This window comes from Copadichromis virginalis, linkage group LG11 (genome assembly GCF_057382275.1).
Source record: "Copadichromis virginalis isolate Kocher_CV1m ecotype Utaka linkage group LG11, C_Virginalis_male_GT1.1, whole genome shotgun sequence".
NCBI classification, from domain to species: domain Eukaryota; kingdom Metazoa; phylum Chordata; class Actinopteri; order Cichliformes; family Cichlidae; genus Copadichromis; species Copadichromis virginalis.
In genome coordinates, this window is record NC_140628.1 from 21,331,101 (window position 1) to 21,346,790 (window position 15,690).

The window sequence follows — 15,690 nt, forward strand, 5'->3', positions numbered from 1 at the left end:
GGGGTAATTTTACATGTAAGTAAAGCTAAAATGACAGCACAGCCATTGTCTCAAAGGTCTGTGTGCTGTGATTTTCTCACACAGTGAACAGGATTACGACTCTGACAGCGCAGACCAGCATCTTGGGCCTCCTTAGTGTGACTGTCTCAGTGACGGTCAGCTGCTCTGGCAAGAGAAGCTGACTGAAAAATATGGAAATAAGAACAACTTTACTGTGAACTTGGCTGTTAAAAAACAGCATATGTGAGCATGGAGAGTAAAGGAGAAGCAAACTGATGTAAACAGCTGACAAAAAGCCAGCTGAGTCTAACTTGCACTGAGCACAAAATCACAGTAACCCACAGCCCTTTCTTTTTTTTAATTGGTTTCCAATCTGCCTTAAAATTGATACTGTTTCTGATTGTTCTTCAATTTTGGCCGTACTCTAACACTGTTTTCTTCCAAGCTAATACATTTTTACCACAGTCACAGTGTAGTGTATGTCCTAATGTTATAATTTAGCAAGTGTCCTTCACTGAAAAAGGGTAACTATTGGAGCTCTAGTATCTAACACTGCTGTCATGCAGATGAAAGGCTGAGAAGTGGTTTTGTATAAGATGAAAGGCTTCCATGAAGGCAGACAGTGTTACAGACCTGTGCATAGCTGCTGTGATCTGTGGAAAGTGGATGAATAATCAGTGAAGATAAGGATAAACTGGCTAGATAAACACACAGATAAAAAGATAACATTTAATTTGTTATAAATGACGTCTGTCTATAGATTCATTTCTTTCTGTGGAGGTTTCAGTAACACCATACAGCAATAATTTAGATACAAAATTTCACAAGCTACATACTGTCCTGCTGTTGGATACATGTATTTGTCTGTCTAGCCACTTTGATCCATTGTTGTGGCTGCATTTTGGACACCTTGCTTTGTCAGTGTAAACCACAGCCTGTGGTCTGGAGACAGAGGGATGGTGCAGGCCTGCAGGTTTCAGATGACCACTCCTTTGTCTGTCCAACACACACGGCTGTAGCCATCACGCTGCACAAAGCTTGCAAATGCAGAGAAGGTAATGCAATTAACCTTGTTGCTGCCTCATACTTAGCACGGAGATGTGGGATGTCTTATTAAATCCAAGAGGCCACAACTGAAATTTGTAATTATTTATAGATGTTTTTTCTCTTGTAGTCTAACTACAACTGCATGAGGAACCAATCAGTGTGCTTTTTATATTTTTGAAACATGTTTATTTTGCATTACATATAGTTTGGAGCTAAAGCAGTTCCATAATTAATGTGTGGTTAAATTTACAGTAAACAAATCAACAACACGGCATTTAAGACGATGTCAGGATTTGGTTTTATAATATCCTAATCCCAAATACTGTGGGATTTTAGGATGTTTGGGGAAAACATGCAGATGCCACTTACTGGAAAAAGTACTGTGTAAGACATAATCAGCTGTAACACTAAAACGTCCTGCATTTCAGACGGAATCTCTCAGATGATCACTTAATACAGAAATGAACTCAAGCCAAATGGTCCTAAAAATCAGTACTGCTGTGCATCTTCAGAGAAGCTAATGACCTGCTGCTTTATGTGGAGTTTGCACAAACACTCATGGGTTGTTAATCAGCCTTCCATACTATGACAAAGTGCCACTCACATTGCATTAGGAAAATGTGGCTTTATGTGTTGATGTGGTACACCAGGCACATAATGTTAATTAGACTGCGTGTTGTGTGTGGCAGTTGACTGAAGGTTGCTATTTCCTAAAAAGCCCCGACAATTTTTACACTCAGTTGAAGTGATGGTATTAAATTTCGCTGATGTTCTCACATCTGACTGCGTCTTCACATGTGACTCTTGTCTTTTCATTTCCCCATCAGCGTGAGGTTATATCATCCCCATTCAGTGTCATTTAGTCAGATAATGAAGCACAGGTTGAAATCCCACCTTAAAAAGACATGATACTGAGTATCAACAGGTAAATGCAGGTATAAATTCAGCTTGATTTGAATTTGAGCTTAACTTCAATTACAATAGTAACTTTAATTGTCATTTCAATCAGGAGCACTATTGAAAAGGAGATTAATACACTCACTGGACACTTTATTAGGTCCACTTTGCTAATACAAGGTCTAGTAAAAGATTCAACAAGGCAATGACATGTTAGCATATTGTTTTTGCTCCAGATTTGTCAACCGCAAATCCAGGTTGTCGCATATAAAAAGGTTCTCTATTGGACTGACATTTGGTGACTGTGGAGGCTATTTGAGTACAGTGAACTCATTGTCTTGTTCAAGAAATCAGTTTGAGATCATTTGATTTTTGTAAGATTTCTGGAAGTAGGCATCAAAAGATGTGGTCTGTGGTAATAAAATGCAGTAAAAATACACAGTGATACAAAGGGGCCCAAAGTGTGTTGATAAAATAGCCACTATAACATCAACCTGAACTGATACAAGGTAGGATGGATTTGTGTCTCATTTGTGTTGTTTATGACAAATTCTAATCCTATACCATCCAAATGTCACATCATACTCAAAAGACCAGGTAACATTTGTCTAATCATCCACTGTCTAATTTTGGTGAGCCCATTCAAGATCTAGTCTCAGTTCCCTGTCCTAAGCTGACAGGAGTGGCACCTCGTGTGGTCTTCTGCTGCTGTAGCACATCTGCGATGTGTTGTGCACTCAGAGATGCTCGTCTGCATATCTTGGTTGTAACAAGCGGTTATTTGAGTTACTGCATGAAGCAATCTATCTATTCTCTGGCATCATCAAGGTATTTTCACCCAAAGAACTGCTGCTCACTGGATATTTTTTCTTTTTTACTCTATTCTCTGTAAATCCTAGAGATGGTTTTGGAGTAAAATCCCAGTGTTGACAACCATGTCATGCTCAAAGTCACTTAAATCACTTTCCTTCCTCATTCTTAATCTCAGTTTAAACAATCTACATGCCTAAATGCACCGAGTTGGTCTAATGTGATAGCTGGCTAATAGTTACTTGCCTGTGTGTTTGTTAATGAACACGTTAACAGATACCTAATAAAGTGGTTGGTGAGTCTATATACTTGGTGGTAGTGCTCTGTTCTGGGACCTCCTTGTCATTCTACCACCAATACACTCCACACCCCCCTCCCACCCACCATATACCACAGAGTACTGATCAATTCAGACACAGGATGAGTCAGAGGAGCTGGGTGGAGGTGGGTTGCAAATCAGCTTGTAGATGCAGAGCGGGGATAGAGATGCTAAAACAGCTAAAACAACATATACAACATGAGATTTGCCAGTTTCATGGTTAGACAGTAGCCCATGCTTTCGATAAGTAAATCTTAATACGTTGCTCTACACTGTAAGTGTTCTTCAAGCAGAGGATTGGATTTGTGTGGCTGTTAAATGCTGAAATAGTGCAATATGAATAATTTCAATCTGTGGTCTCTTCATCTGCAGTCCAAGTTAGATCCTCCAGTCCTGTCAGTCATCTTTGTTTGCTGATGCTGCGAAACTTTGAGTAGCTTTTGAAGATGGAAAAACTGATCACTCTAAATAGCCTAATGTATTTTTCAGTGGGATCTAAAAGGCTCGTAAAGTATTCAAACCATCTCCACCCCCTCTCCCCGGCCTCTTCTCCACTCCTTCTTCTCTTAGAGTAATGTTCTTTGTACACCAGCTGTAGCCTGGACCCGGCAAACCTGCAGCAAGATGAGCTCGGAGGAGCGCGGCTCAGCCATGTCACAGAAGCTCTCCTCCCTGTCGCGCAGCAACAGCAGCTCTTCATCCAAACATGACAGCCGACAGGTAACACTCGCGTTATACTTACAGACGTTTTCGCTGGTGTCATGTATGTGGAAGGGAGGAAGGCTGGATTTCCCATAATGAAGATTTAATTGAAAAAGTTGTAATAATAATAATAATAATGATGATGGATACTTTATTGATCCCCATGGGGAAATTACTTGTTTTTCTCTGCATTTGACCCATTCACTCAGTGAAGCAGTGGGCAGCCCACTAAGCAGGCGCCCGGGGAGCAGTGTGTAGGGACGGTACCTTGCTCAGGGGTACCTCAGGGTAGCCGTTAAGTGGATTCGAACCGCCGACCTTCCGATCATGGGGCGACCACTTTACCTACTGAGCTATCCCTGCCCCTAACTGCCAGTCCTCAGATATTTTTCTCTGCCTCCTAGGAATTATAATACTAGTATAAGATCTAGCCACGTTTTGCATTATAGATGTCATGAAGCAAAAACTAAAAGCTGCCTAAAAGGAGGTGTTTTTTTATTAGGATTTACCTACCCCTTTCTCACTATAAAACCAGGGTATTTCTACAAATGTGGAAGATATTGGAGTGCTCTAAATTACTAAACTGCAACTATATCCCCCAAAGTAATTCTCAGACACACCACATAAAGAAGATGTTGGCACCATGAACAAACTGTTTTGCATTTGCCTCAAGCGTTTATCTGCAGGCTGCCGACTCATTAATTTTTCATTACCAGAAACAGCCTTTTCCTTTTGGAAATGAAAGTAATAAAGTCTTACTCTAGTACTGTCCACAGGATAATCAGACACTTAAGGCTCACCACTCTGGTGAAGCAAAAAGTGGCAAAAAAAAAACCCATTCTCGTTAGCAAGAAAAACTTTGAATAAGGAAATATTCTGACTGTCGTGACACTGCTATGTGGGTTCAGTTACATTCAGAGAGAGCTTGGTAACCATTTTTTCCCATTTGTTCCAAACCAAACCCTCAATATTTAATTTGTAAAGTGTTTTTGTAAATGATAACACAGATCAAAATGTGGTAGAATGGACAGAATGTCTAAATGCAGCAGTCTGAACACATTCACACTTTATAATTGTGTGACGCTAAAACGACGCTGTCTTCTCGGCGCTCCTATCAGAGCCTTGTTACTCAAAGTGCCTCTTGACCTTGAGGAACAGTGTCCAGGCAGTGTGTGACAATGACGCACTGTGTGACTGTGCTGCCCTGGAGCCGTGACGAACACTGAGGGAGAGTCGAACTGTAGCCCTCTGGCCACGCCCTTGGTCAATCCCCTTCAGATATGAGGGTTTATTTTAGATTGCCTCACCCACCAGCATTCAGCCTCTCTGACTGATACAGTGTGTTTTTATACAGTCAGGGACACACTGACACAAGAAGCAAGGATTAACCTCTCCCAAGTGCCCAAAGTCCCTCCCACGGTGTAACACAGACATGATTTATACTTAAGTAGGATAATTTAAAGATAAGCCTGAGGTGTAATATGCCATCATTAGCATTATGAGTTCATATATTATGAGTTAATTTGTTAATTATTTCTAATAATTTGTTGCACATTGACAGTAGATGTGTAAACTGCCCGTCATAATGTTTTCAGCTTGTTACGGCCGAGAGGGCCCGGCTGTGGGTGTGGACTCAAATGCAGACACAGAGGGAGGCAAACGGGCGTGAACACAGTGCTTTATTTACAAGTGTCTAGTGAAATTACACAACAGGAGACTATGAATGCTATGAATTATGAAATGCTATGAACTGTGAACTGTGAGGCCAAACTGTGAACATGAAACTGAGTGCTATGGCTAGGTGCTGGATTTCACGGATGGAAAAAGGGGCAGCGGCTTGGATGGAGGTACGCAGTCAGCGTTGCAGGTTTAAAGTGTCATGCGAGGAAGGGGTGTCCAGGGGGTTCCGGGTGAGGAGTGTCCAGAGAGGATCCAGAATATGCGTGGAGTGAGGGACTTGGCAGGGAGGCAGGCAGGTGTAGTCCGATGGTGGAGAGGAAGAAACCAGATGACAGAACCAGCGTCCAGGCGGAGATGAGAGTAGTTCGGGAAACGTGACTGCCAGGTGGGTCCTATGACAAAGAAAAACACGGTGAGGGAAAAGCAGTAGTTGAGGGTTCTCACAAGGGGTTCGCAGCCTAGCACTGACATGGGTTAGCAGAAGATCTGGCAGAGGTCTGTTGTGAATGCTGGTCTTATATGCAGGTGACTTGATTGGAACCAGGTGTGGAAGCTGATTGGAGTCTCTGCCTGAAGGTAGAACCCAGCGGAGTGGAAAAACCCCGTGCTCACCCGGACCATGACACAGCTTTTCTTATTATGTCAATTTAGCAGCACAAAATTAATGAAATGTAGTTATTCTTTTACACCTGCATCATTTTCTAATGACTATATGTTGAAAACTGTTTTTGGGTCTCATTACCAACTGAGGTCACTGCGTCATAACTACTTCACAGCCCACTACTGTTCCTCGGGGTTATTTTTGCTGGCTACATGCCCATTCCACTATTATTTATAGGCTTACTGCTAAGTAGTCATATGAGAATAATCTATAACATTGGCTCATTTGAATGATAGACCCCTTTCTGTTGATTAATCATCTTATTGTTTCAGCACTAATAGAAACTAAAAGCGAAATAGTTCACAAATGATGAATTATTCTGTGCCCACAACGGTATTACAGAAGCCTCTGTTATACTATTCATCCTGCGTTCCTGGAACTCTCACTCCTGAAACACATAACAAAGCTATCTGGATTAGTCCGTGATGAAATATCATCTTAATCTCTGTATTGCAGGGGATTTGGGCTTGACCGTTCTAATCTCATTCAGGAAATTATTATTATAGTGAAGAGTGAGATTAAACAGGTAAGCTAATTTTGTAAATTCAATTCAATTCACTTTTATTTATACAGCGCCAAATCACAGCAACAGTTGCCTCAACAAGCTTTATATAACAAGCTTTTTATTTTTGATAATACAAAGAAAACTGAGAAAAACCCCAGCAATCACATGACTCCCTATGAGTAAGCACTTTGTTGACAGTAGGAATGAAAAACTCCCTTTTAACAGGTAGAAACCTCTAGCAGAACGAGGCTAAGGGAGGGGCAACCATTTGCTATGCCCGCCCATGAGGGGAAAGAAGTCTGTATAACTTCACCCTGAACACCTTATTACATAGGGCTACATCTATAAAAAATAAAATAAAAATGCTAATCTTCCACTTATAGAGCCTCCTGCCGATTGACTGACACTGATGAAAGTGAGGCATCAAATTTAAATCACCCCAGCAGCCACAGATTATAATATGTTTTGAGTGTGATTATGGCACTTGCTGAGTGGTTGATTCGCTCAGTTCCATTTATAAATCCTCCTCTGAAACTTTCTGTCGTCTCAGAGTTCTCATAAACCATTGTATTCCAACAGGACAGCTGGGAAATCGTGGAAGGCCTGCGAGGAAGCTTCAGCAGTGTCCAGGAGCCTCAGAAACAGGAGGGCTACATGATGAAAAGAAGAAAGTGGCCAATGAAGGGCTGGCACAAGGTAGCATGGAGCACCTGTGTGGTCTTCGTGTGACCCATGTGACTCATCTTTCAGAGTAGTGACAGCTTAACGTCATTTCATTGTCCTCGTTTCACACGGCACTTTTTAGGCACTTGCCTCTGCAAATCTGCTGACACGAGTCATTTGTGTTTTAAACTAATTGAATGAGCTTATGTAGTAGATAATTTGACTCACAGAGGAGTCACATGTGACCAGGGTCAGTGCCTGTTTACACTCTGTCTGAAAGCTTTTCCTGGGATAATGCCTAGATATCTTGGTGGTCCTCTCAGATGCATTAGCTGATGGCCTGTTGGTTACTAGGGTTGTATACATTTAGTATTGACTTGCAGTCGGAGCTTTTTAGGTCTCTGTGCTTTCAACAGTCTGATTCTGTTGATGTACAGTAAAAGCACCAAGAATTGCATTTACAAATTGAGTGGATGAGACATATTGCAAGTGAGTGAGAGGAAGTGTAATAAAGGAAGACAGATGTAAGACAATAGCCTGGAATTGCATACATCCCACTGCAGCAACATACATTTTAGGAGACTGACTACCATGACCTCAGCCTCATAACACTGACTTTAGATTTGCTGTCAGGGATGTTGCATATCATGTCCAGTTGTATCTCATTGGCTGATTGTCCTTCTCTCTCCCTCCAGAGATACTTTTTCCTGGACAAGGGTATCCTTAAGTATGGCAAGTGCAGTGCTGATGTGAGTACAAAAGGCTGCTGGCTGAATGCTGTGTGAGCTCATCATTTACAGAAGATTAAAAAGGACACTTGATGTCTTTTTCAATGTTCTTGTCAGGCTCCTGACCGCCTGCGCCCAGAGATACAATAGGCCCTAATTCTCTCTCAATCTCCTCATTGTTGATAGCAATCAGACTGTGTATTTTACCTACAGATCACACATAATTACGCATGGGCCGCGTCACAGCCTAAAAAGGGATTATTATTTTATGCATTGTTTGCACTGAGTTTCATCTGTTGCATTCATAACAGTGAGAGCTGTCTCATCCAACAGATTGAGAAAGGGAAGCTGCATGGTTGCATTGATGTGGGTCTCTCTGTCATGGCCATTAAGAAGAAGGCCAAGTGCATCGATCTTGATGCCGAGGAAAACATCTATCACCTGAAGGTAAACCACAAGACTAATAAAGACAAGGGAATCCCTACAGGCTTAAATAGGCTTAAGGCTTAAAGGGGTTAAACATTTTTTCCCGAGTTTTTGCTTTTTAATTCCTGGTACAGATGCCATCATTAAAATGACTTCAGAATTACCTCATGTGATATATATGTGTGCCAGAGGGAATAACTGCTCACTCCATACCTGTGTGTGTGTTTTTCCACTGACACACCTCTTCCATCTTACTTGCCCTTGTGCTGATTTTCTGATTGCGGTATCTGCTCTACAGATTAAGTCTCAGGAGCTGTTTGATGAATGGGTATCCAAGCTGCGTCACCATCGTCTTTATCGGCAAAATGAGATTGCCATGTACCCTAACGAGAAGTCCTTGTTCTATCCCCATTATGCCTCCCCGAACTCTCCTGGCATCGCCGAGGGACCCCCTATTAGAAAGGTATAACTGCGCCACACAGCATGCTGTTGCTGAAAATGGTCGGCTCTGTTTAAAATGAAAATGAAAAACAAAGATGATTCTCGTGTGTTTTTCATCACGAGCATCATTATTCCATGTGCTGTATTTAATGAAGTGAATTCCCTTTGCTGAAAAAAATTAATGACACAGCCAAAGTGTTTTTGAACTGACCTTTGGGTCTCTTTGTTACTGCAGTGCCTGTCCATACGAAGGCAGTCCACAGTGCATCATGCCGCAGCTTTCCCTTTAAACTCCAACAGCCAAGCAAAGGTGGCTGCCTGGCTCCAGTCATCTGACGAAATGGACAAATGCTTCAAAGGTGAGAGACAAGAGCAGCCTCTCACGATTTGATTTTTTTTACACTTTCTGAATTTCTGAGCAAAATTTCCACAATAAAGAACTTGCCTGGCTAAAATGGGGAGAGCTCTAAGACACATTCTTTAATGTGGGGTTTTTATCTCTGTGTGGGATAATTTGCACTTTTATTAAAGTCATAAGATGCATTCTTGTACTAGTTGTTTAAAAATCTTCAATTTTCCACCTGGATGATGATCTCCAATGTGATTACGGTTTTGCTGAGGAAAATAATCAACTCAGATAAAGCCATTTAAAATGTAATCGTACCTTCCTCGTATTGTGCCTTTGGCTCTTTTTTGCAGTCCTTAATCTGTGGAAATGCACTCTTCCTTGTGGTAGAGTGTATCATGCTGCTGCTGCTGCCGTGGTCGGTGTGTTTGGTGTGCATCAAATTTTATGTGGGTGGTACATGTTAAACTAATATCTGCACAAACGCCACAACCCAAGGTTTCCCAGCAGAGCGCTATATTGTGCTACAATGATCGATGTTATTCACTTCACTTGGTTTTATTGTTGTGGCTGATCCGTGAATATGATGCAGATAAGTAAGAGAGTTCATGCAAAGTTTCCTGCTTACAACGATGCTACCGATACCAGTCAAAGACATTAGATTGTTAGAGGGCCCAGCTTTTTCATTTATACCCATTTTCTACTTCTTGTCAGGGTCCCGGTCATGGAGGAAGCGATCTAACCAGTTCTAATATATTTATGTTATTTGGGAAATGCTTCTATAATTGTGTACGCCTGCTGTCTCATTTGCAAGTTAGATGAGGCTGGCAGAGTGGTGATCATAAAGAAACAAGCTGGTGATTACTAATGCACTGTTTGTCTCAGTTTTCATTCATTAAGATTCTGACGATGTGCTGTCAGCACTTTGTAATCAAGAAACTTTGGAAAATGGACACAACAACTCACGCGCACATTTACTAACACAGCATGGTTTCAGTTGGACTGGTGCTTATTTAGTTGTCTGTCATTTCATAATGTGTATGTTCAAATACTGTCACAATTTAAACATCTGTTTATGAGACCTCTCTATATGAAACCATGGCAAAGCCAGTCCTTTGGAGAGAAAGAAATCGACGTGGCATTGTTTTTAATGGATGGCAGCAATGATTGATGATGATTGAAGGGTCGACTTTCAGCTTTAATTCAAAGGGTCTGACAAAAGCATTTTATTAACAGATATGAGATTAAACATAATCCCATAAAATAATAGGACACGTTAACATAATTTTAAATGTAATATTTATTTTTAATACTTGACTGCAAAGCATGCAAGCAGTTTCCTCCCTTGAGATGCTCTGCCAGGCCTTTACCTCAGCCACCTCCAGCTGGTGCTTGTTTGTAAGTCTCTCTGTGTTTATGAACCGTGTTGGGCTGAGATCAGGTGACTGACTTGGTTTGCACTTTGTTGTAAACTGTCTGTATTTTCATTCATGAAAGTGTCACTTGACTTTGACAATGATTCAACTATCTCCAATGATAATATAATCATAATCTACTTTAGTCTTTCAGGGATTTGGGTGTTGCTGAGCTGGCCAGAACATTGTTAGGAATATACCAGATAGTAGATTTGGCCCCTCATAAAGTTTTTGCTATGTCTCTTATAGGTTTATCTGGGCTTATCAGCCTAAACCCCGTCATTCACTTGCATCAGCATTTCTTTGGAGCCCATATTTAAAGTTCAAAGGTACTGAACGCAATTTTAGTACTTAAAATCGACTCGAGATCTTTAATTTGTCATAGACTAAATTAGGAAAAAGCCTCACTGAGCTCAGCCTCACCTCACCCCTGAAACTGTCTGTCAGTTGTTAAATGTCTTGGACATTTGTCAGGTCATGGACAGTCCAGATTGATTATCTCTTGCCTTTGACTAACCTTCTCTTTCTGAGGCAGATGCAGTTTGAAGGTGTTTTTCTGATTCTGGTAATATGAGAAGCTTTTAGGCTCGCTCTACAGGCTGCTGTTCATGCTTGAAAAAGATGCAAAAAGCAGAAATAGATATCTTGGGAGGTGAATCGCCAAACTGAGGAGTCTATTTGAATAAAGCATATATAACATAGTGCATATGGTTCAGTAAGCACATGTGGCACCCTCTAACTTTGTCAAACTGAAATCACCAAACTTGTTGATGACAGATTAGGATATGTCAGCCCTCTCTGCTGTTTCTACAGAGACTGGTTTTTGAGTTCACTCAATAGGCCCAACTAACACGTGCCCATTTGCAGGCACTGCCCTTTTTCTCACTTTAGCCTTTTAACTGTCTTTTCTTTTTCACTTCATACCTCCTTTTATAACTATTAGTGTTTGTTCTCATCCGGACAGACTTATCAGTATGTGAGGCCTATCTCCTAGAGCTTAACCACCTGCTTCAGAGTATGGAAGTAATTCACCGGACTTATTCTGCTCCATCCATCCAAGCACTGCAGGTCAGCACTGCAGTATTTCTGGTTACTTTACATGCAGGGTAACTTTTCTGATGATACAAAACATTATTAAGTTATTTTCTGTTGACCTTAACTCACCTCTTATTAAATATAGAAGATATTTCATCTTGCATCTTGCTCTGGTAGTTGTGAAACCACTTTCCATAAAAAGCCTTCCTTTAAAGACAAAAAAATCCTCACTGGCCTGACTGTCAATAATTTCACATCTGCTTTCTTAGGCGTCTACTTTTGACAGCCCCAAAAAAGAAAAGAGACTTCCAAAGAAGTGGCGCACTAAAAACTACAACAAAGATGTCAAAACAACTCTGCAGGTAGACAACATGACAGAGAAGTGTGATCATGCTTAATTTGTTTTTATATTTCATTGTGAGTATCTCCAGTTTTTCTTCCTGCTCTGCTCTAGGTACCGAGCTGCATCTCCTCTGGCTCTATCCGCCTCCATGCCTCAAACCCCAACCTATCCACTGCTGCACTGAGCAATGATAAAGCCGATCCTGAATCCCTGGACTCCCCTTTTGATGTGGCCAAGCTGCAAGAAGACTTCTGTCGTGTTGCCACCAACTGTGAGTGAAAAACTCTAGTTTCAGATAAAACTCTGTAAAGCACACATTTTTAAAATTCCTCAATCTGCTTCCGATAAATCTGCACGAAAGCTAAGACTGGTGTGGTGCTGCTACTTCTAACAAGTTGAAGTGTTAGTTGCTGTTAGTTATGTGGATGTCTTCTAGCTGATATTAGGTCAGAAGTTTGTTTTTTGTGCCACAAAACCTGTTAAATCTCTTTGTAAGGAAGTGGTTGACGCATAGAGGATGAATATAATTTTACTTCTGTCCTCTTTGGAATTTTCTATGCAGATTCTTGGTGCTTGACATGGAATAATGAGATTCATTTGTTTTTTACATAATGGCTTTACAGTTTCAAACTTACTCCGGAGAACTGCTGTCAGTTCTGCTGCTATTTAAACTAACGAATTTATGCACACATTTAAAATTATGGAGCTAAAGATGTGTGATGGGCTTAATCATTTATAATGGCAGGGTTTTCCAAATAATGATCTTTTTAATTCCCTCTTTTTGTGTCTCTTGTTGCTGCCAGTGCATACAACCATGAAGGCGGCCCTGAGCACACTGACATCAGAGAGAGAGAGATTAAAACAATGCCTGGATCACGAAACCTGCCCCCCCACCTCTCCACAAGTTGTAAATTTGAAGAACACGCTGGCTGCGGTATGTGAAATAACACACCCCCTTGCACATTTTTTGCAAGCGGATGTTTTCAACAGAAATAGGTATTAGCTATTCTCCTTTTTTCTTCCTTTTTTAATTTTTTTTTTGCTTTTACACTTCTCTCGTATGTCGTGTCCTCCCACACCATTTGTCAAGCATGACACATTTACGAGTATTTTAGAGGGATTACTAGCTGCCGGTATGATGTCAGCCCCCCTAAATGAGACCGCATTCAACAGTCATGTTTCCTGTAGCTGCTGCCTCCCACCAGAGGCTTGTTTTTCTGTTTTCTGTCTTTGGTTGTACATGTTCATTGTCATGTAGTCAGCGAAGAAATGTGTTGGCGTCGAGACCGCGCAAATTCTAATGCGGCACAAGTATTTCTTTACACATTCAGATTTGTGTGGTCTCTGCTATAGTCTGCTGGATTTTAGCTTTTAGCTTTTCTTATTGGTTTCTCTGGTTTGCTTACTCTGTTCCACTTGAGATAATAACAGGTGAAAGCATGCCTCTCCAGTACGTAAATGAGTAAATGTGACGTTTACTGATTTTCTTGAGATTACACAACTCCAAATCAGCCGGGTTTTGATTTATGCTGAGGATTTCAAGCATTTCAAGGCTCGGGTGTTTGCAGTAAACAGTGTTTAAACTGGTTATTTTTTCCAGGCTTTAGCGCAGAACTCAGAGCTGAGAGAACGCCTGTGCAAGATTCATGCTGAGTCCCAGATCATAGAGCCCACACTAATAACGCTCACTGCCCCTGTGCAGGTGGGTGCAGGAATGCAGTGACTCGATTCCCCCACCTTCATGACGATTATTCTTATATATCTGTCTTTATTTTTATCCCCCGCAAGCTTGAATGTGCCACAGAATGAATGAGCTGTCCTTTTCCTCTCATCTAGAATCAACAAATGTCACTCTCCTCTCACCCCCTCATCCAGCTCAGTCAATATGAGAAAAATTTACAGAACTTTCTTTTGGGGAACACTGCCTCTTCCTCTCAGCCTCGTCGTTGCGTAACCAAATGTCTCACCATGACACGGTTCAGAGGAAGGCTTCTAGCTCCATATAATCGTCTTCTAAAGGAAACTCTTTGCTCGTTTAATCGGATTTGCTGATCACACAAAGCGAGCCGATCTGCTTAATTGTGTCCCTGGAAACACGCAGAGCAAAACTAATACGCCTCCTCTGAGAACATCTCCATGTTAATTAATCAGCTTCACCAATAACAAAGGGTAGATTGGGACGCTCAAGTCCATGTGTGGAAAGCTATCTCATATTGGCAATCAACTGCATGCTTGTCAGTTATTTTCTGAGATGTGTGCAGGGCAGGCATGCAGCCTCACTTCTCACTGTAATTATTCTTGCTTTATTTAATACAGTAGTATATTGTCAGGCAGTCTCTAGGTAGGAATAAATTGTCTTATGAAATTTTGATTCTGAAGAGTTCATGTTTTCAGCAGTTCATCATTTGGCTTATTTGACTGATAACAGTATGATTGAATGCAGACACACCCATGTTGAGACGCTATGCACACGACTGCATGATGTCACTCAGCTGTTTGTTAATGTTTATAAACCTACATTTGTTAAATCAGTGAAGAAATTAAAAAAGTGTATGACGGGTGTGATGTCAGCCAATATATTTACGTATGTATTATAAATGACTGTCTTTCAATATATTGCAGATTAAATTTGTGGGTGCTGTGATTGTCATACTTTGCATGTTGTGATTGTGTTGTATTCTCAATGGCACTGTGATTGCCACCCCGGGAATGATGGCGGGGCCCCTTCCTGTGTTCTTATTGTAGCTGTGGACATTGTTTCTCTTAGAAACAGGAATCAGTAGATGAAGCCCATCCCCTCGTACACCAAGTATCCAATGAGAGCAGAGCTTCAATCGCGGAGTCTTTGTCCGAGTTCTTTGACGCACAGGAGGTTCTGTTATCTGCTAGCTCTTCTGAAAATGAGGTAAGTGTGGAGACTAAACTCTTCATTGTCAGTAGTTGTGATGTTGGGTCTTTTTGCTTGTAGCAAACTGATGTTTAGAGCTACATAATAGAATTATCATTGCTGTTGATGTTTGGAGTAATTTGTCTTGTTTACACAAGCACAACCAGAACAAAACCTCCACCAGTGGCTCTTACTTTATTTATTGCCTGTCACCCAGGATTTCTTCACTTTTGTCTCTGTGTCTGATAACTGGCCTAAATTTTGTAAGCACACTGGACAATTCATGGTATTTTATTACAAAAGAGGGGGAAATGCCATTTAACTTAACGTCCTGTCTTAAATCCATTTTTTTATGATATGTGTCATAAAACAAATCTGCCCTATGTTAGTTCAGCCTCCTCTTCCTTCAGTGCTCATGTGGCATGCTTGATGAGGTAGCACCTGGAGCGGAAGCAATATGAAAATGAAAGTTAATTACTTTCATCTAAAAATACAGCGAGCCGAGGTGCAGCTCTGCCACCATGTCCTAAGAGAACCTTCATCTCCACCACTTTAGATCTTCTGCAGATGTGACAAGATGTTAAAAGAGACTCGTTCATTCGCTTTTTGTCAGTGATATTAAAACAACTTGAATGTTTTGTTTTTTTTAGGTATCAGAGGATGACTCGTATATCAGTGACATTAGTGACAACATTTCCATGGACAACTTCAGTAATGAGACCGAAAATGAAAGACCAAACTCGGGTAAAGTCATTACAGTACTAGCCTTGGGACACTTTTATGCA

General features: G+C 41.0%; 1 protein-coding gene across 2 annotated transcripts in view; it reads left to right on the top strand.

The window, feature by feature from the left end:
* osbpl3b (oxysterol binding protein-like 3b) overlaps positions 1-15,690 on the top strand; it is a 36,950-nt gene that overhangs the window by 13,921 nt on the left and 7,339 nt on the right. The window contains exons 2-14 of one of the 2 annotated variants that reach the window (XM_085473626.1): positions 3,644-3,793; positions 7,201-7,317; positions 7,980-8,033; positions 8,346-8,459; positions 8,737-8,901; positions 9,115-9,238; positions 11,605-11,708; positions 11,945-12,037; positions 12,130-12,289; positions 12,822-12,952; positions 13,619-13,720; positions 14,786-14,923; positions 15,556-15,649. In XM_085473626.1, coding sequence (XP_085329752.1) covers positions 3,698-3,793; positions 7,201-7,317; positions 7,980-8,033; positions 8,346-8,459; positions 8,737-8,901; positions 9,115-9,238; positions 11,605-11,708; positions 11,945-12,037; positions 12,130-12,289; positions 12,822-12,952; positions 13,619-13,720; positions 14,786-14,923; positions 15,556-15,649 — 1,492 coding nt within the window. In that variant the 5' untranslated portion in view covers positions 3,644-3,697. The remainder of the gene's footprint in view (positions 1-3,643; positions 3,794-7,200; positions 7,318-7,979; positions 8,034-8,345; positions 8,460-8,736; positions 8,902-9,114; positions 9,239-11,604; positions 11,709-11,944; positions 12,038-12,129; positions 12,290-12,821; positions 12,953-13,618; positions 13,721-14,785; positions 14,924-15,555; positions 15,650-15,690) is intronic. The other variant, XM_085473627.1, reaches the window with a different exon arrangement.